This window comes from Saccostrea cucullata, unplaced genomic scaffold (genome assembly GCF_032062105.1).
Source record: "Saccostrea cucullata isolate Sc308-1 unplaced genomic scaffold, CSIRO_AGI_Scuc_v1 ctg518, whole genome shotgun sequence".
Classification (NCBI taxonomy): Eukaryota; Metazoa; Mollusca; class Bivalvia; order Ostreida; family Ostreidae; genus Saccostrea; species Saccostrea cuccullata.
In genome coordinates, this window is record NW_026929278.1 from 41779 (window position 1) to 64528 (window position 22750).

The 22750-nt window shown below is 33.2% G+C and overlaps 1 protein-coding gene across 4 annotated transcripts; it reads right to left on the bottom strand.

The window, feature by feature from the left end:
• Positions 1–1085: 1085 nt before the first annotated feature.
• LOC134280287 (uncharacterized) lies at positions 1086–22477 on the bottom strand. Of its 4 annotated transcripts, none has more exons than XM_062762688.1 (3): positions 22052–22477; positions 12107–12156; positions 1086–4704 (listed from the first exon to the last, which is right to left on the bottom strand). In XM_062762688.1, exon 3 carries the CDS (start codon positions 4623–4625, stop codon positions 2943–2945), a length of 1683 nt encoding a protein of 560 aa, XP_062618672.1. In that variant the 5' UTR covers positions 4626–4704; positions 12107–12156; positions 22052–22477; the 3' UTR covers positions 1086–2942. The 4 variants fall into 4 exon arrangements, with proteins under 4 accessions (XP_062618672.1, XP_062618671.1, XP_062618673.1 ...); XM_062762687.1 differs by having other exon boundaries at positions 22041–22477; XM_062762689.1 differs by lacking the exon at positions 22052–22477 and adding an exon at positions 13259–14036.
• Positions 22478–22750: the final 273 nt, after the last annotated feature.

The following is a 22750-nucleotide window of genomic DNA, read 5'->3' on the forward strand; positions in this document are numbered from 1 at the left end:
ACTTGTTCTGGATGCTTATTTTGCGTACATGCTTCATGGTACCAGTCTGCCAACTTTTCACAAGACATTTTTTGATGTGGAAAACTATCTAAGCAATTGTAAGAAAATACACATAAAGCTTCTTCTACCACATTTGATAGATTAAGATGTTACAGATAATATATATTCACCAAAACATACTTTTAAATAGGTCTGTCCTTCCTTTGCCAAAAAAGAGGTTCATTTACACGACAGAGTGATTGAGAAATAAGATAACGTGGATATATTGTCGGAGACCAGTCAAACGTTACACAAAGAAGTGGAATACCTAATAGATTGTCTGGTTGACGGCCCTATATATATTATCCTCAATATTCTGTGTAGAAGGCTACCGGCACTCGTACTCAGTTGAGCTGATGCGAAATTCAACGAGATTGCACAGCAACATACTAGTACAAATCAATATTTATAACGTTTGCCATTAAAAATACGGAAAAAAGTCATTTTATGCTGGTTAAAAAAGTGTACATGTATTTATATGTTTTTAAATCAGGTCTATGAATTGAGAAATAAATTGTGTACTAGTGGAAAACACGTGAAATTACAATGTGACCCACATATATGTACATGTACGATATTTCAGATTTTTAAAACATACGTATCATTTATTTTATAATTCGTGATTTTTTTTAAATAACTGTGCAATAAATGAGATAATAAAAGTAATTATTTATTTGTAGAGTAATTATTAGTTTGTAAAGTAATTATTTATTTGTAAAGTAATTATTAGTTTCAAACCCTTGATAAATTGGTAAGCTAGGGCTTCAGTTTGAAAATCCTCATCTTCAGATCTGACGTTTGTTCTACCAATATTGCATGTCGAAAATCAAAATTGCTTTAAAAAGAGACAGTCTACATAAAGGGTGTATGAAAAAAAATCCTTCAGAAATGTTTCTGTTCATCAATACACTATAGTCAAAGCTTTATAGACCCCAAGGCTTCAACTTTTGCAATATTAATGTTGTCTCAGCAATATTTTTTTCTCGGTCAGTTCAGTCATCTTAATGAACCTTTTGTTGTGATCAATTTTTCAATAAAAAACATAATTTCTTATTATGTAAATTTTTATTATTGAATATCATTAGGTTATAATAATCAATAATAATACAAAGACATTTGTAAAACTACCAAAGGGACATTCAAACACATAAAATATGTCAGAGCGGATGTACATTTATCATTGTATCTATCGCGCCCCCGGCGGAGAATTACAAAAACAAGAAAAGATAACAACTTATGGTTTACTGAAAAACAAGTTGTCAACGTTATTAAAATATCTGTTGATGGTTTTGATCAGTTGATTTATTTTATATTCAGGGAATGTTTGCATAATGAGTCTATTTTTATTGCAGATTGTCATGTACCAGAACAATGGAAAAAGACGTTCAATGAATGTTGTTGTGCATGTGCATGTACGATTGCAATTTTATCTTGGAAGGTTACATACAATGCATTCGTATACAAAATTAATTTTTAAAATGATGTGAACATAGGAATGTGGACCAAACTGACACAATTTTACAATTCTGTAATGTTTTTTTCAATTAATGAGAAAAATATCGACAAAAAAACTGTAGGCTTCTGCAGTTATGTATGAAAGCAGCTTATTTGATTAGTCAACAACCCCACTCCACCCCCAAATGACAATCACATACACACATAATCATAAAAAATTACTTACAATGCTCGGTTAATTTTTCGTTCGTTTTAATATAAATATTGTAAAAATGTCCAAAAATTTCTAATCAGAGGTTTTCATTATTTCATATGGAAGACATGACACAAGATCTAGTGAAAAGAGATTTATGGAGAGAACAATCATAGGCATTTTTTATGCCTGCTGTTCAATCCATTTCTATGAATAAATATATTTTTAAACTAAAGAGATTTCCTGATAACATACATGTATATTGGTGTCATCAAAATCACAAGACATCTGAATACTGAATACACTAACAGAGCAAGTGTATATCTAGTCATTTACACTGTAACCCCCCTACCCCATTTTATGCCAATCTGGGATATGAATGTGGAAATAGCAGTTTGGAAGACAACGTTGTACGAACATGTATTACATGTATCTGTATATTTAGTACAGATTAATATTTGTTGGACTAATTTTCCAACATTTGAATTGAATGGAACATAAATAAAAAAAATCATTGTCCATGGACTATAATTTGGCAACAGTTCTTTTCTCTCTTCTCCCCAAAACAGTATAATAGCTACATGTAGTTTACACCAATGTCTTCAATGTCACCAAAGAACACTGTCTTTGGAGACTATATACATATTGCTTGTAGCCATGATCATAGAAACATGGGTGACATCAACGAAACATGAGTTCGTTCTATAGAAAACATCACTCATAAATGTGTTAATTGTAAACGTTTTCCATCATATCTCTATAGACGTGGGATAAAAAGAAATAGTAATAGCACTATAACAAGTATATAAGAACTGACTATAAATTACATGAACATGGTGAATGTAACACAGTTGTTAGTTTCTGCTAATAATTACAGTTTTAAACTGCATTTTTCTTCGAAGCAATTTATTGCTGATGTCAAATTTACGTTCCTAATTACGATCTCTGTGGAATCGATCACAACTGAATTCCCCAGTTTTAGCACCGTCTGAAACGCATTTTCCTTCAAGAGTTGTAATGCACTTGTCCAGACCTTTAGCATGTTTCTGACGGTCCAAATCCTCCCTCCAGAACATAATTACAGAAAGTAAAATGAGGTGTATTATTTCGATCAAGAGGATCGTTTCTGTGAGACTTTGTCAGTTGCGCACCTTTCATTTTGCTTTGTCATTCGCACGCTTTTTATTTTGCTTTGTCAATTGCACGCTTTTCATTACACAGCTATCTCATTCCACGTCTGTTTGCTGTCGGCTAGTCAGGCCGTCGTCTCAAACTGCTGAATTCTATAAGCGTCGTGCAAAAGTTTGGCAACATTTCCATTCGGAACATTCGTGCGACCGTTTGGAATATTTCCATTCGGAAGTTGAGTTCTTCCGTTCAGAGTCTGTGTTTCACCCAAAGTCTTATCGTGACCTTGGTATGTTTGAAGCTGTAAAGGCTGGCCGTTCGGAACACTATTTAGTTTTGGACCAGCAGAAAGCTGTCTTTTGAAAGCTTGATTTTTGTGAATAATGTTATTATTATTAAGATGTCCATTCGGAATGTTTCCGTTTGGTACTCCATGAGAAGATGGAGAGGTGGGTTGAGATGATCGAGATGGATGCGTTCCGAATAGAATCCCATTAGGACTGGGATAAATAGGAGTGGGTCGAGCAATCGCACCAACATTATCAAAGTGAACGGGAGCACTTCCGGAACGGTTCCCGCTGATGTGTACCGGATGACTGTTTGACGTCGGTTCCGAATTTTCTCCGGTTTGCAGTCCGGACATGGAATGATGCTGCTGATGGATGATATTCGAAGAAGGTGGAGGATGTCCAGAAGGATGCATTTGCATTGGACGCCCATTCGGAATATTTCCGTTTGGAGTCTGCTGTGAAAGTGGCTGACTGCCATTGTTATTGCCATGATGTCCAACTGCGTGAGATCGATGGTGCAGACCACCATTTTGCTGTCCTGTTGGTGGTTGATATGGGGGAGGTGGGTAATTCTCGAGGATATACGGTGGAATGTTGGGCGTTCTGTGTTCTCGGAGATGATTAGGGTTCATCGAAACTCCTCGTACGTTATGTCCATGCATGACAAGCTGAGTATTGATACTCTCGTAGCTGCGTCTGTCCGGAATCACCTCATAATAGTTCTCTGATCCGCTAGATTGACTATGACTATATTGAGAGTCCGAATGTTCTCTGTCGGACAACGAAGGGTTAACGTAAAAAATATCTTGTGTCATCGTTGCTTGAGATGACGTCACTGATCCACCTTTCTTCTTCTTGTTCTTTCGCCTGATTCTACCGAAAAAGAACAATACTCCAAAAACAATGGCGGCGATGGTAGAAATTCCACACAACACTCCCAGAATGACTACAACCACGACATCCGGATCACTTTTAATGATTTCCGGGTAAATCGTTTTAGAAAGCGGATCTGCTTCACATTTCCCGTAATATCCGGTCACATTGAAATAATAATTCATATTCAGCATCCTTGTACTTGACGAGGCACCACATCTACTAATAGCGAAATACCACGTGCGGGGACCGTCGGATTTGAAAGTCCGGTCACCCGTGCAGACATACAAATTCGTCCCCTCGCTGTCAGGGTAGACAATGCAGCCTTTAGTAGCATTCCGAGTGGACAACGGGATGACCTGATAATTATGCTTTGGAAGTACGTCCACACGTTCCTGGCACGTCATGGAGTCGGTCAGCTGAGAAATCTGGTCGTCATAATAAATCAACAGATTAGCACAGCATTCCTTTTCCGGATAGGTGATCTGATACTCCACTTTAGCGTCCTTTCCCTGAAATGTTTTCTGTAGCATGTATCCGTACCACGGCAGCCTCGTGTTCACTTGACCTTTGATGACGCATTGTTCCGCGGAGGTCATCACGGCAAATACTGTACACATAACGAGAATCTCGCGTAGCATCTCCATCTTTTTACCGGAACTGCTTGTTTTACTCTCTAGTCTTCATATGCTCGTCGTCCGTTGGTCTTTGTTGTTGATCAGTGTTCTGAAATAAAATCGGAAATATTTTTAAAATGACTGTACCCGATAAAAATACTTTTCTATATTGGATTAAAGGTATATGGGTTTTTATTCTTTCTGTGAAACATTAATCTATGACAATCCCTTATTAAAAGGACGAATTAATTGTTAAAAGACTTAAGCAGTGTTTCAGATAGATGCCTATAGTACCTATTATCCGATTATATATGAGTTTTTTCCCACACAAACACTAGCAGTGAAAGTTTAAGAATATTCGGAGTAATCCGGAATTATTCACCAATACAATACGTGACAGGGTACTGACGTGAAGTAATTGATAGTTATCTCCCCCTTATATAGCTATTTATCGCCCCTGTTTTATTTAATGTTACACAAAGGATCTATTTTAGTAAGGGATTTATACATTGTAGCAAGACATCTAAATGATTATTAAAGGTTTTGCGTCAATCGAATTGACAACTGTTCAATGCGTTTCATAATACGAATTAGGAGGTAGGATTTTATACAATGACAGAAATAATATCTTTTATTGTTGTAAACGATTAAATTTAGGGATAAAAAAGACGTTGCGTGTAACTAAATCTACCTCGTCGTTGGTAGATAATATTCTAAGATAGGATTTTACAGAAAAATTTCATGAATATTTCACTTATTTGTTTGCACAATCCTCACTTAAAAATACTTCTGAACAATATATGAATCTAAATATAGGTTAATTCCAAATATATTATCAAAGATGATTTAAAGACTCGCATGCAAGCTCAGTATTATTTTTATATAGTCGCCGAAGACAAGATAACCACGTTTTACCCCCTACCAACATGAATGGACATTATCAATAAATATGCCATTAATATAAATGACGAATACCCAAATCAAATTCAGATGCATCTTCCTTTTATGTCAGGTATCGCTATTAATTTAAATTAAAACTTTGTAAATAATAAGTACAGTACATGATCCAGTCCATGAAATTGTACTACATGTAACTATTTACAAGAAGTTCCTCTGCTAACTATAGGAAAACCATGCAGTTGAAAAAAATTAAGAAATACACATGTACTATAGAAAAATCACCTTAAAATGTCCTAATAATTTGCTGTACTCTGTCCATATATGTTCCTAACACTCTGTCCCCCAAAATACAAAAGAAAACAACATGCTTTTCACAGACTAATAAAAAAAACTTATTAGTCCATGTGTGACTGATAATTTAATGGACCGTGTCCATTGGTGATATGCATGGCTGGCGGGGACAGGTGATGGTCAATTGTTCCAGGTCAGACGATCCATCTATCACGGGGTTATTTATGTTTACAAGGTCTGTCTGTCACCGGACTAAAAATACACAAAGAATATGACAGGGTATAATAAGACATGTGAATGTAATTTCACGAAATAAATTGCTTTCAATGCATTTTTTTTCAAGTAAGAGGTAAGGAGGATAATTTTCTTAATTTGTTTGATGTATATATACATCAAACAAAATAAGACTTATTAACAAGACTTCAATTTTATTAGACTGAACTACAAGTAGTAGTGCTATTTTGATACAAGAATTCTCGGGAATTAAATGTATTTTTGAGAAAATCCTTGTCTACAAAATTAATTAAAATCGGTCTCAGAGCACCTTACACTTGGTATATTTTTTCATTGATTAAACAATATCAAAAAACCTAAAAGTGTGATAGTAAAGTAACCCTTGAAATAATTAAATGATCAGAACATAGACTTTTTTTCAAAAAAAAAAAAATGTTGGAAATGGTATGTCCATAATTAATAATAATATAAGTACAGTATTCATTTAATGTATTAAATATATTATTTTATAATTCAAGAAATATAGAGGAATATGATTTTTCAAGAGAATTGACTGATAGATTTATGAAAAAGAAAATAAAAATTTTATATTGTTGTCACCGCTCTCGAACTTGAAATCGTATTAAGATATGTATTATGCAAATCATAGATTCGTTAATCTATTTTGTCCTTTCCCAGTGCGATGCATGCCGAGATCTTGTTGCTATAACATTGTACGGTTAGTTAGCACAATGTCAGATTTTATCTTGCATGCAATGATCGCCTCTAACAATGTGTAGAACTGTAGCATTTTCCACATTATCACTGAAGCGTGTAAAGTATTAAAAGGATCGTTTAAAAAAATAACTGGCATTTTTGACAAGTCTACTTAACTATAAATAAGCTGTTATTTTGAACTACTTAAAATAATGCATCAAATTTGTAAAAAATTGTATCGTAGCAACTTAAATGTCGGGATCTCATGTCAAAACAAATAAATAAATATTTAATGGCTAGCAATTTTTCTACATTAGTATAATTTTGATTGCATTATTATTCAAGGAAATCATGACAAAATTTTCTGAATACTTTCAGTTAGTAAAAACCAGACCATCTATGAACATTTGCAAATAACAACATGCTTGTATTCAACAAGCATCAAATCAAATATTACAAATTAATCACTATGTAAAATTACTGTTTTATATTCACAATGAAAAAACAAAACCTGATTTTTAAAAAAATCATATATACCGGTTTTCTCTGCTCAAAACAAAGCCTTCAAGTCAAAACATAATGAGCATTTTTTAAAAGAAAGCACGTTTTTCTTTTCTCGTTATAAAGATACTGTGACACACGAACAGCAATCAACTTTGCAATAAAATATATGATTTACCACAATCCCTGAATTAGAATATTCCCTATCCTCCCGTTCCACAACTAGTCGAACCAATCGAAAAATCCCTCAATTGTCACCAGGAGAGAAAGACAGAAATCGGCTTCTAATATCGAGATTTCTGGGGGAAATGCAGACATGATCTGTTGCCATGACAACATGGATTTTTTATGTGTTAGGTCACAGGGACAAGCAATGCCTTCCTTTTATACAAGAAGCACTGACGTTTATAGCAGAAATGAACATATTGTCCAACAAGAACTCTGTTCTGAAGGGTCAACGCAATCAACTACAGTTTGCATTTATCATTGGAAGTGGCGGATCTAAAGGGATGTTAGCGAAATATTTAAATATGACTGTATAGGGCATATTCTGAAATGTAATAACTATAGGCTTCATATCATGAAAAAAAAAATGTCACGTGAATGGATATTGCTATAAAAAATATCATGTTATAAGAAATAATTACTGCTGATTTTGTTGTTCGTTTTGTCATTTTTTTATTTCTCCAATTCATAACAAGTAAAGCGTATATACATGCCTTGAACAGCATTTCAACCAATGAAATAATTGAAAATTTTCTCATCATGCAATTTCTACCAATCACAAAAGAGAGGAAGTGCATAGTCCGAAGACTGTAAAAAACTTCAACTACCGTAAATCTGGAAATTTTTATTGTAGATAAATTTTTAGCAAATTTGCGCGTGCATTGCATTCGCAAAAATATATTTCTTAAAAATAAATCAACATGTGAAGAATTTTTTTTTCTGAGAACTCGTGTCTTTTTTTTTTAACTCCGTGAAAAGGTGTCGGTAAGCACTGGTCATTTTTAAAAGAAACCTGTTTACACTAGTCTGCTATATAACTACAAGTTAATTACCCGTGCGTGTAAATTGCCCTCATTATATGCAATAATGATTTGACCAGCACTAGGCGGTATGCCCCCTTTTATTAATTATTTTCATCAATTAATTTTAAAGAGAGAACTGTCATTTTATCTAACCGTGTATCAACACGAGCGATAACTCAAACTCAGTGCATTTACTAGAAAGTTCCAAATGTACACGCGGCGTGTAAAATTTAGGTGAGTAAAAAACAAACGTTGAGATAATAAGTTTTTTTTTTTATTTGGATTATATTTTAGGTTAAAAGGCATACACAACCTCTAAAATGTTTGTTATAATTGATTTATAAATTATTTTCAGTGCAAATCCTTTTGGATTTTTATCAAAATTGTTTCGGAGCGATTTTGCAATTTTTTGCCACGTTGCGAGTATATTGGTGGTATTCTAACTGGCAAACATAACCTGATATGAAAATCTTCAGTGATTTTTATTTTTAGCACCATTGACAATTCGCAAAAATTTGAAGCGTAAAAATTAATCAATAGCTTTTTGACCCTAATTCGCAAAAATAAATCGACGTAAAAATTTCCAGATTTACGGTATACAATACCGTCTTCCAAGAAAGACGGTAATCATTGGAAGTGGCGGATCTAAACGGATGTTAGCGAAATATTTAAATATGACTGTGTAGGGCACATTCTGAAATGTAATAACTATAGGCTTTATATGAAAAAAAAAGTCACATGAATAGATTTGAATATTCTCGGTTATGTTATTTCTCCAATTCATAACAAGTAAAGCGTATATACATACGTGTACTTTCCCCAGAAACAAACATTGATATAGGCCTATTCTTATGCTGTATGTCATATTTTTAATTCACCCCCCCCCCCCCCCCCGTGCATACACACATACACACAGAAAAAGAAAAAAATATGGAGTTGTACATTACTAGTACACTGTATTTCGTATTTTGTAAGGTCATATTATTATGTTGGAGAGAGGAAATTCAATTTGCATGGGACAAAATTCGTTAAGTTTGAAAAACAACTTTACTATATAGTATTTAATGACCCCTAATGACAATGTTTACGGTTAGAAGAGTCCCTATATCCACCTGATAAGACACGACCCGTGGTGGACACGAATGTCGTGGGGTAGATACCTGGATTTATTTACCTGTGTACGTGGGGGTTGTTTGTATTAGCACGTTTGCTGAATACACATCTTTATAGAGCTCTCGGCTCCTATATATACATATAGATAAGAAAACTACATTAGAAAGTGGTAATAATGAGAGGTTTGTCTGCTGATACATATTTTGCTTGTAAGAAGTTAACAAATTTATTTAAGCATAAAATTACGAATAAATCTTTTACAGAGTAGGCATGTTCTGAAGGAAACTGTGACAATACCTTTTTTTCTGAAAAAAGTACATGCTCATGACAAGTTCTTTACCCTTTACTGAAATGAAATATGACATAAAAATATATGTACAAGTATATTTATTATAGTATAGTTTAACTGTTTAAACTTGGGGGTAATTTCTTTTTTACATATACAGAAGAAGGAAATGAACAAAGAAAATAAAAATGAAAAAGTAAATCAGAAAATGGTTCTCAAAAGTATACAGTGGCGGATCCAGGAATCTTGAAAATGTGGACCGGATAAATATGGGATCGGAGCACACAACCATCCCCCATTGATATATTTAATCATATGTATCTTTGGACACTAAGGGGGAGGGAGACGACCCCCTGGGCCCGCTCTAATTTCGCCATTGGTATATGAACAAACTTCGGGGAAAAAGTTTCAAATAAAAATTGAGAAGATGGAGGGCATGAAGGAACAAGAAGTCAAACACAACAGATCACAGGGAATGGTTGCCTACTTCATGATGAAACACCGGCCATTATTTACCTAATATATACAACCAATGACAGAAAAACCACTAACTCCTCGATAAGCATGGCCAGATTCGCTTTATTCCTCCGAACATCCCTTCACGCATATAAACGACAAATTATCTAGCGAATCTCCGTACACAGGCCACATAAAAGACATTATTATTCAATCCAGCACAAAAATTTACAAAGACCGGCTGTATACATAATTAAGTAGCTGATCCTAAAACTTCGTCAACAGATTGGGGTAATGGATTCAGGTTTTCATTTTTCTCTTATTGGGAGTCGACGTTTTTATAACTTTATTCTCGAATATTAATTTGTCTGTATTAATATTAATTAAGAAAAAACATGGGAGATTAACAAATACGAATGAAGTCCTGTGTTGTATACGTACTAACTTGAGGCAATAAACTTTTTGTTTTGCATTCGCAGAATTTTATGCCGAATAATGCATATTAATTTTCATTAAAATATATTTTAAATAAATCACATTCAGAGCGACTAAAAAATAGCCTAAAAAATATCAAAAATGTCTGCATTTTGACATATGGCATCAATAAACGATTGAATCTTTACAATCAAGAGTCAACATTTAAAGTTTCCTATAGCATCGCGCTTCCTAACCCAAAAATTATGTACGATTCAAATGGAACTTTTGAAGACCAAAACCATCAGCATATTCTTGCTATTTTCGCCAATGAATTGAAACCTTTTATGCAAATATAAAAACATGGGGTATATTGTGAACATTACTGAATGAAAAATCCTGATTTTCCACCAAAAAAAACATGAAATTACAAACCTGTTGCGATGTTTTCTCAATACGATAAAGTCCACACCCTAAACAAACTATAATGTTTAAACCAACAATCCATTTACTCCGGAATAAGAGAGAATATGTCCGACATATGTACCGTCAGATTCTGGAATATTTAGCCTGAACCTCTGTTGAATGTTGACGGGCAATCGAAGAAGCAAGGCCAAACAAAAAGCTCCAATTACAAAAACAAAATCCCTTCTCTCTGATAAAGTTAATTCCAAAGTGAAGGCATAATTTTCCTTTCTTCCATAATTCACATAGCACATATGATGGGTAAAGAGCTAGACTATCTGTAAAATTTATGTCTACACGAGCCGAGAGAAAAAGAAAGGGGACCGTTTTTCTATCGCTATGTCAAGATTTTGCTAATACACGTGTGATAACGCTGAATTAATGAGGTCTTCTTTCACCTTTACATCTGCCATTAAAATTCCGTTGAATCGGACGATTTTTACCTGTATAACCAAGTTTGATTCTTGGGGTCAATGATACGCTTTACTGATCTTGGAGATAACACATACCAAATGAAACATTCGTGAGACATTGACAATGGTAATTTAACAGCCATAATGTGCGATTGTGGTTATATTTATAATGTATCGAATTTTTTGTCAAATTTTGCGCCATAAAAATTTTATATCTACATTCGTACCAGGTACCCTAAAACTTTTCTCCATTTCTCTTTACTTTGACGGTTTAATCATTATGATCAGGTGAGCGATTTTGTGTAAAACTCCAATTTAATGCTTCACATCCCCAAGCATAATATTTTATCATGTTTATGTTCCACTTACTGAAGAAATGATGTTACCGCCATTTCCTTTTATTTGCTTTTTTTCAATTTACATTCATTAGCTATATTTATCCACCAAAAATCTCAAACGTACATAAAATTTAGAAAGAGAATTTTTAATAAAAAGAATTTTTACTTACATGTACCATCTTTTTAGAAAAAATCATCAAAATTGATTATGAAAAGATATGTAAATATCAAAACTGAAATTATTAGATTCATTTATAAACTTTATGAACTTATATAACATTAACCTGTATCCTCATATATTCTGTTAGATATTAATTTTAGCAATTTTTTTTTATGAAAGGTGGGGTATTTTTGAAAATTGTATGCATTTATTTACCTCTATATATCACTGTATATATTTATGCTGGAGATCCGTCTTTTCGGTGCCTGGAAAATAAAAACAAACAGAATTAAACATCAATTTAAATTATCTATTGATCTTCCATTATTTTTTTTTTGGGGGGGGGGGGGGGTGTTCTTGTGTATTTCCCCACTCAATATACCAAAAAGACTACCCCTGCTATCATAACACAACACCACGATAAGTGCACAAGCACACGATCACAATAATACACCTAATTTGGACATATTTTTCTTTTTTACCACCAAGTTACTGGTGCCCATGCAGTTATATTTCCCAACATACTTGTCAAAAATTGTGGCCGATGATTTTTTTAAAAATTGAATTCAAGTTTACAAAACTATACACAGCTTTTCATACATTAGTTGCATGTATGTATATGGAAATAAACAATAATTTTACATTCACTCTTTATCAGTACCACAAAGCCTACCAAGCAAAAGCTTATTTACCATTGAAAAGATTTTTTTTTTAGAAAAAGAACAAAAAATCCTTACTTCGCATATGTATGTGAACTCTGAACTCTAATCATGTCCAAAACTAGTTTAAAAGTGTCCCAGAAATGTCATATCACTTTTCCCTCGTGTTTATCGCTGTTTACACAAACAGTTAGCCTGCTGTTTACCTGTTGATCGGAGTTAATCCCCTTGTCAACACAAAAGGGCGGGATAATACCGAGGTAATCCGGTGTTGTATTGTGCGTATGAACACACTACTCGGAACCCCTTTTGTTTTCGTTTTTATCACAACATTGTCACATACAAGTGAACTTGTGTAAAGTGTTTTTGTTCCTATTTTCTACAAAAAAGAGTGTTTTTTACGGCTTGGGAGATTATTTTGTAGCCAAAGTAAAATTCTTCTTATTTGTATTGAGTGTTGCATCATCAAATAAATGTCAAGTGAAAGTGTGAAAAATGGAGGAAAAACAAATAAATGATCACTACACTTAATATGTCAAAAGTGCAGTTTGTAAAAAAAAAAAAACTCATATGCATATATAAGATCAAAATCAGTAGCAAATAGGAATTATTGAATTAAATAAAATATAATATGGACGAAAAACTATCTAAATGAAATGAATTAAGTTTTCGGGGAAAAGAATTATTAAGAATCCAAATTAATTGTTACCTTGGATTAGGATATTCCAGGGTAAACAAAATATATGTACATTCACTGGTGTATAACCAATCTAAGTAAAGGTAGTGTATGTATCATAGGATTCCCATTGTCAGAGAGCATTACCAATATGAACTTGGTGAGGTCTGAATCCCCCTGATACAAAGGGCGTTAGGATCAAGATGAAGGCATAATTACGATAAAAGCATAACAAATCGGGAGATAAATTTCCAATCGAAAATTAATTATGACAGATCATTGTTTCAGCGTGAGTGAACATTCACAGAAGCAGACGATAGATCCACACGTGACTGGCTTCTCTAATGGATGAAACAGCTGTGAAGCAGATGTCTGATGTCCGTCTGTTGCGGAAGAAAAATCACTTCCCGAGCCCCGGAGAAGTTCGGTGAAAATGGACGAATATCTCGCCGACTACGGAAAAGCGTAAAATCTCTCAGATAATTTGTCTTTTGGATCGCCACAGTAATGCACAGACGACATGATAACGATATCCGCACACGGAGAAGTTCCAGGGTTCGTTAAATTCCAATTAAACACATTCCTCGTTTCTCTGTCCATTTGTTTTCATGACGCTGTATTTTCACGAGTAGAAATTTCCTAGCTATAGCGTGAAGCGCATACATGTAGTAAAGACCTTTTGGTTTGAGTCATTTATTACAAAGTTTACATTGCAATCATCAGTTTTTCAGGTACAGCATTTTTCATCACACGTTTCTTCAGAAACAAATTGATAACTTGCAGTTACAGCAGTCGAAGCTGTCCATTTTTTCTCAAAGTAAGGACTTAAAATACAATGTGCATGCATGGAATTCCTAACAAGTCTGTTAACCGCAACATTTTGTCAACTGAAAATCCATCCAATACTCCTCGTAACCTTTAATTAAGCGCCATTAAAAACATGGCCACCTCAATAAAGAAAGAAGAGCCGGAAGGCAAAAAGTCTCAATCGAATTGTCTCTAAATCAATTAGCGTCCAGCGCCATGTTTACCATGCTAAACACAGTCAAGTGTGGACGCCATAAAGACCACAAATAGCCCCACAATAGGTGTATTTATTTAGAATTGATTTAGTTTGTCCTAAGCTGGACAAAGGTTTGCTCTTATTTACCCAGTAAATCCCCTTTAATCTTGTCGAAATCGTGTAAATGTTTAATATCAAAGCTGGGTCGGGATCGATATGTAATAAATTGTAATAACAACGCCATGTCATATGTCACAGAGAGACAGCTGTACAATAAAGGTCTTTTGATTGGTTCAGATGCAGATTAATTCGTTAGGATGCTCGGTTTTTTGAAGTCTATATTTAGGTTTTCTAGCTATAATTATTATTCTCACAGACCGAATGTTATTAAATTCATGGAAATAATGTCAACTTCAAAGGCAAAAATGCTGAAGAAAACTTTGTATGTTTATCCAAAAAAAATTATGCTACTGTCTGTCCTTCTTTATATATTTTCCCCACTCATTTTGTCCTTAATCTTCTGTCATGATTTCTATATTGTATATGTACGTATGTATCTTTGACCTGACTGTAAATATTGTATATAACGTAAATATATGTTATTAATGCACGTGTACCCGATGTACCAATAGTTTGGTCTGGGTGATATGAACTGAACTGAATTGTGATGTTTTTCACTTGTCTGATATTTAAAAAAAGGGAAAATAGATCCTGATTATATAAGAGAGATGATTATTTAGTTATTTCAGGAATCCATGACAATTTCATTTGATTCAAAAGCACACGGATAAAATTGAAAAAGGGAAGCTATTTGCAGAGAAGATGCACAAATATTTATTTAATAAAATACAATTTACTACGAAACGAGCAAATTCTGTCTTAGATTAAAACTTCACTCATCATTTTCAGAACAGAGAGTCGATTTTCATCTTATAATTGAAAAAAAGTTTATCTGATAAAATTGTTTTATTTTGATCTGCTAGCCACACACAAAATATGACTCTCGTACCCCCTCGTCCTTTACCCAGTCCATAATGTGATATATCTCAAATACCCATAGAAAACCACATCACCCATAAATCAAGGTAACAAAGATGGGTATAAAGTTTACAGCCTGTGATTCATCTGTCATATAATACGAAATTTACCTAAAAGGGGGGGTTTAAGTGTTTGATTACGGACGAAATGACTTATGGCAGGTGCGGATCTATGTATTTGACATTCAAAATGCCCAGAAGTCAAATCAGTGGAAAGTCATGAAGGATATGTGATTTTTATACATTTACAAAGAAAAATACTGTGCAGAAAATGCTTACAATGACGACAAACAATAAAAATATGGGAGAACCTTAAAAACTTCATTCAATTTTACGTACAGATTGAAATATAAGTTCAAAACCACAAAAAGATCACAAAGCCACACCATTAAACTTAATTCCCACAGACATCTGCCCTAAACAAAAACATTCTAAAGACCTAAAAGCACCTTGCTCACCTGAGGTACAGATGATTTTATTTCAGTCATACGACACGAATCTCTAACCAAACATCACAATGGACCTATCTCTGATTACATGTAATTATCCGCAATATATCGGCACGGAGTTCACCATACAGATAGTGTTACATATAACCCCCAAACCTCGCCGTGCCGCGAGATGACGCGGTTCACCATTAATGTCCATCATAGTCGACAACAAGACCTAGATGAAACGTATTATTGGAATAGAAGGACTTAAAGTGCATGAATATGAGAGAAAAGAGAGGGGGGAGAGATCACTTCCTTCAAATTTTAACAATTACATTTTATTCACAGAAGTGGATGGAACTGGGTCGCAGACTCAATCTATTTTAGCTCTTCATCAAGGTCAAGATATGGATGAATGCAGAATTTTTATAAATTGAACAAAATACAAAAATGTACCGATGAAGAAAAAAAAAGATATTAATACAATAACTGTAAACAACCATGCAATTTAGACACCTTATAAATCGGTTGGCCGGGGATTTTATTTTCCATATAAAGTTAATGCAAAACTGCAGCCATTAATGTCTACAGAATAGAACGCACCAAGTTGACCCCTCTGGCTGGACAGGTATGGACATTTTATAATTACTGTAATCCGGATCTATTTCAGCGGTGCGAAACATAAAATTCCCTTATTTAATTAACACTAAGGTTCAACGGAGTGTCATATTAAGAAAAAAAAATGTATTGATCTGCTACTACAACGAAAGACTTACTGAAAGTCATCACGACACGAATATGCTTGACAGCGGGTTGTCTTTGAAGAAACGCAGCCGGATGAGAGGACATGGATAAAGGGGAGATAAGCCTGGGTAATTTGAAATTAATGCCTTACCACTTGCAAGCCTTTTTCCTCAACCTTAGGGAAAATAATTAAGAAATTTATATAAAATTTATCCCCCGAGAGTGCATGTTTGTGACAGAAATACTAAACTTAATACTAAAAGAAAACTTTAAGCTTCACTGTATACCTGAATGTGTGCGCCATTGAACGAGATGCCCGAAAGTCCCAAAATGTGAATTTTAGATGTAATAGTTCATTTCATAAAGGTTATAAAAACCAGAATTTTAAAATCGTTGGTATTTATAGAGAACCCATGCTTATATGTATTTAATTTATTTACAGATAATTACACACAATGACGGTCTGAAATTTAAGAAAAAAGTTTTAATTTGTACATGTAGAAATATTATGGATGGATGCGTAATACAAAAATGCAACATATGTTTTTTTCCAATTATTTTACTAAAAATCTTAAATTCTGCAGGTAAAAAAACTCAAGACTGATTTTAAAAAAATTCAATTTGATAAAACGAAGAAAATGATTCCCCCCAATAGAAGCGTTGATAAAAAAAATGACAAGTGCTTTTATTGATCGTGTAACACTCAAAGTCAATAAAATTAATAACAGAAATCACCTGTTTTATAAAATATCGACAGACATTCTGAGTGCATTCCTGGTGTGCGGGGAAACAGAGTTTAGCAAGCTATATTTACGGGTTTCAAACAATACCTAAGAATCCGCGGATTTTCATGTTAACACATTTTTTTTAATTTAATTTAAGAATAACATGACAGTGAACAGTCACCATTTAGACTTTCCGTATGACCCGTTTACATTTTGACCAGCCATGTGACTCATTTACAATTTGACCTTTCCTGTGACCCATTACACTTTGACCTCCAATGTTACTCATTTCAATTTGACCTTTAATATGACCCATGATACTTTCACCTTTGATGTGACCCATTACACTTTGACCTCCAACCTAACTCAATACACTATTCAATATAATAAAACAGAGCACTCTGAATACCTACTTCAAAATAAATTATAAAAAAAAATTCTTTGTTTTTTGTTTGTTTGTTGGGTTGTTTTTTTTTTTTTTTTTTGCTCCTAGCAATCTTAGTACTTTTTGCAGGTTGTGACGTAATTTTAATCCATATAGAAAATTAATAATTGCTTTAATTTCCTTTTTTTTTTTATCTATTTTACATGCATACCTGTTGTCCGCGTAGGAAATTTTACAACACGCACAAAAAAAATGAAAAATGAAAAAGACGTCCCATAGCTTTGCATACTTTGGCGGTAAATAAGAAATCTTAGTTCTCAGACCATCAAAGAATATAAACCATTGCTTGTAATACAGTTCTCATCTCGCTTTGAATGAGCTCATGAATAGAGCTCCTGTATGACTGCAAGTTTATTTAAATATCACAGCCCTACATGTTTTATCTGAATATTTACTTGAGTGTAAACATCATTACGTAAGGTGGGGAGACTAATTAATTCTGTGCATGGACGCATATTGAACGGATTGTCGCTTCTAAAGTTTGAAAGTACACTGAGAGATCAAAAATCCTACTGATGAGATGTTTTACCTACATGGTTAAACAAAAAATCGAAAGATTAACAGGATATTTTTAAGTGTTTCTCATTTTTTATTCATTATCAGCCTAGTTTTCATTTTGCCGTTTGATGTATGCATCATATTTTGAAATCAAGATCAAAATTCAATTTTTAAGTACAACGACAAAGGAGTCCTGCATAAAATATTCATTAAGATAACATGGCGATTAGAAACTAGATCTCTCGCTCCTCTCCGTCCAAAAGATAACTTTGTTTTAGAAAACAAAATGGACGCGGAGGTGCCGTAAACGGTAATTACAGAATGTCGTAAACCATGATACAAATCTTTAAACGGCAATTTCCAAGTCCTTATAAATATTCATTTGGCTTTTAAGAACATTTCACATTGGCCATAAAGGACAACCTTTTTTACCGATGAAAACTATGACTTTTTTCGTTAAAACGATGACCCCTCATGTTTGCGTTGTCTTTTAAGGGATTTTTATTGGAAATTTGGGAGGGGGATGCATTCTTGGATCTGTAGCCACAAAAAAAATTTAAAGTTTAATCCAAAGAAGCTTGAAGGATCGATTGATAGTAATAGTAAGCAATGTTTAAATGAAGTACTTTTTTTTATTAAACCAAAGAATTGCTTAAGATATACATGTACCATCACGCGTAACTAGTTTGATAAATATTATTATTTACTACATTTGTTCGGTAATATTTTTTTAAATCGGATTTGGAAATGATTCATCTATAAAATAAAAGTTTGACGGTAAATTCTTATTAAAGAGCTTAACTGAGGCAAAAACAAAATGCATGCTTTACGAAATTATTCAATTTATATAACAAGCCTGAAGCACAACAAATAACAGAAAATAGTTACAAGTGTTCGTGGCAAAAATTTCCTGTTTCATATGTATTTGGAAAGGTAAAAAAGTCCTGACAACATTCTTTTCATGATTTCAAAAGAAAAAAAATGTAAAGAAAGAACGGATGTACAAACTTCAAACGGGAAACAGGAATTCAGTTTTTTTTCCCGAACCTAAGGGTTTCTCCTATTCATCTCACTCTCATTTTTGGGGGCTATAAGAATTTCTATTCATTTCTCTCTCTCCTTTTTTTCTTTGTGGGGGGAGGGGGTAACAGGGCTTCTTTTCACATCTCTCTCCTTGGGGGGGGGGGGTCAGAGGCTCTGGTATTCAAACATCTCTGATTTTTGGTATAATGAAAATTAACAAAAATACATGTAACGGTGCTGCTTTTCCTGAATAATTTAGTGATTTCCTTTTCTTGAAATGCAGTTTTGAGGAAGGTCATTTGCCGCAGTAGTCCATTTAGTGTAGTGTTCCAACTACAAAGTTTCTATCCTCTTTTTAAAAACTTTAAAGTTGAAATGCACAAATATTTCCAATCTTAATTCTATTTTACTTTTACTTTGATCAAATTGCATCCACATGTTTAAACAACTTGTTTAAATATTATTTCATTGAAACAGGTGCTCGGACTTTTCATCATTTCCATTACCCTATGCATTCACAGAGATCGACATTTCCACAAATAGAAAAAAAAAGTTCTTTCAAATAAATTCCAAGGTACCCTTTTGGTAGTCTCAATCGGAATGTAATTTTCATTAATAAATAGAAGGGCATAAGGTTATCTTTCAAGAAACATAATCTGAGTTTAATGTCCAATACAGACAGATTTAAGGCGCGTAATTACTGAGCGACGCGATTACGAACAATTATCATTACACACATTTCCTTATCGCGGTTTTCTCTTGTAACACCTTAAGTAAACGATCAAGATTAATCGATAGAAAAAAGTGTCTGCTTCTGTGAAGTTTTTTTTAAATTAAGATAAAATATTTTCACTCAGAAAAATATCAAAAAATATGAATTTAAAGCATAATAAAATGGAATAAAATTATAGAATTTACATGTAAGTGGGATAAATTCCAATACCGTATTATTTTCGAGTTTAAAAATAAAATAGGACAGTAAACAGAAATCTTAATTCTTTTGCTTCCTTGACAAACACATCTCTTGTCAAATGTCGAATTCCTCGAATATTTTAAAGCTATATGAATGTTTGTTAAAGTAGCAACAGGAAATAGCAGTATAATTGTCGTCGCACATAATTATATATATATAAAAAATAACAAAAATTCATGCACAAATAAATGAATTTAAAATTAATTCAATTTTATAATTTTTAAAAAAATAATTTTTTAATTTCTCATTATAACTTATTTTAGACCCCTTCCATCCAAAAAATAAAAAGTGTGTTATCGTGTATCAATTGCAGAGCAACACACTGAAAAATATGAATCTCTCTCTCTCTCTCTCTTGTATCAATTGCAGAGCAACACACTGAAAAATATGAATCTCTCTCTCTCTCTCTCTCTCTCTCTCTCTCTGCCTGTATGCGGTACACTTTCCCATGACATTTCAGTCTGTAATCCTTTTAAAACACTTTAAAACAACACGAAAAAGCCTACAACACGGGTATGGGCATTTAACACTGAAGAGATTAAAACACTCACAGTGCTTATTTCAATAAAAACATTTCAACAATGCTTTTCATAATGCGATCAATAAATTCGAGATAAAGGCCACTGGAGAAAGAGAGAGAGAGAGGGGTGGTAAAAATGAAATCGACATTCCGATGTGATTATATGTTTTATTAAATATACGAAGACCATACATGGTTAGGACCTGTTTATATTAGGTCTGATCCAGTCAAATTTAATGGAATGCTGGAAATATTTTTTGAATGATGGTAGATGGTATATGTAGTAATGGCAGGTGAAAGATTTTATCTAAAAATTCATATACAGTAAGGACAATATGTACATATGTATATATTAGTTGGGATGTTTGTTTGTTTATTTACACTCAGATCATACATGTACAATGGTATATGTCCAAGATCTTAAAATCCATCTAAATCCTTTTGGGAAAATTAAAAAATCTTAAAAGTATCAAAAAATAACAAATATAATTAGTAATAAAATGATTTTTAAAAAGGATGACACAGTTTTGTTTTGTCAAACAAAATTCACTCAAATGACACCTTTTCGACATATTTCGACAATTTTCAAAAGCTAAAAATTAAATTTAAAATTAAATTTAATTTAATTTATTTACAAAATGTGACATTTTGAAATTAGGTAACATCTTTATATTTACATTAATTTAATAATCTTAAATTTCTGCGGATTAAGAGAAAATTTGAATACTTATCGGTCCTACTGATTAACCGACATCCAATCTAAACCGTTTTTCTTCAATAAAAAGCACGTGCTATGCTTAATTAATCTTTTTTCTTAATCAATTACTCAAGAGAAATAAATTGTTTTCACGCCGTTTGAAAGGATCATTTAATTTCTTGAATATGAAATGAACTCAAACTGTGGACAAATGTGTACAAAGGATTGATTATAATTATGACAATTTTAAGACTACTGAAATTAAAAAAAAAGCATTATATTAAGTAGACTAACGAATAAAGCCTCCTATATATTGATAATTTTCAGTTGGTTTAGACTAAATTTGAATATGTTTGATTTTAAGCTGCACGTCACTTTGAATGATGAACAGCCCTTGACAGTGTTTGAACAGAAATGGAGATTTCTTTTCATTTCTTTTTAGGTCCACATTTTTTCCCTTTTAAGCTCTATAAATTAAATTAAAATGTTTCGAATTTCAAGTTTTTATAATAACAAATCGGTATATATAAAAACGCACTTAGTCTAGGTTCTGTTTATTAAAAACCTGACTTTCCTTTCAAGTGAATAAATTAAAACAACGTCTATATCCACTTTTTGGGACAACGATTTAAGTCGAAAGGATGAACAAGCTTAGTGAAGCATTTCAATGAATTTTAAGTTTCAAATCATCGTCTCTCCTTAGGTGATTTTAAACTTACCTATATTTTACCTATATTTTACAGGTAAAACTCAAATCCTGCAAGAAACTGAAGTGATATTATTCCAATCATTAGGGTGACCCAAAAACCTTCTGTCAATTGTTCTTCATTTTTACACAGACAAATTCCTGAGAAAAATATGTGTCCTCCTTTCAATAAAGGTAATGATTGTTTTAAAACTCCGCACACGTTTAACAAACTTTGAATGTTTTTCACTCAAAAAGTTAGCAAAATTTCTCAACTGTGAAGTCCTTGATTTGGAGAAAAAAGAATGTATCAGATAAGTAAACAGGTCCTATGTTATGAAGAACGTCTGCCCGTCGCTTGAAGGATTTTAATGAACTACCGCGCGCACAATGGAGGCAGACGACACACACAAAAAATTCTATTTACACTAATCCAAGATGGCGGCTTAGTCGTGCCTTTGAAACGTCGTAAACCATGGCCAGGTCTATTTTATTGAACAAAACCGAGGGTTACTGAGGAATTTTAACGTACCAAAGCGCATCTCGTCTAGCTTAAACTCCACAAAAGGCGTAAGAAATACGGTGGGGATTTAAAAGGACCCTGCGTTAATGCACTTGCTATGTTAGGTGGTCTAAGGATTGTGAATGTTTTTTTGTATTTTTTAAAGTACGCCAAATAAATTTTAGTGAGCCTTAAGAACTTTGGCCAATTTTCTCAAAGTTGAGTTTTTTTTAAATGTTTGG

Coding starts and splice junctions, on each gene's coding strand:
- LOC134280287 (XM_062762688.1), bottom strand. CDS start 4,625: ATGGAGATGCTACGCGAGATTCTCGTTATGTGTACAGTATTTGCCGTG.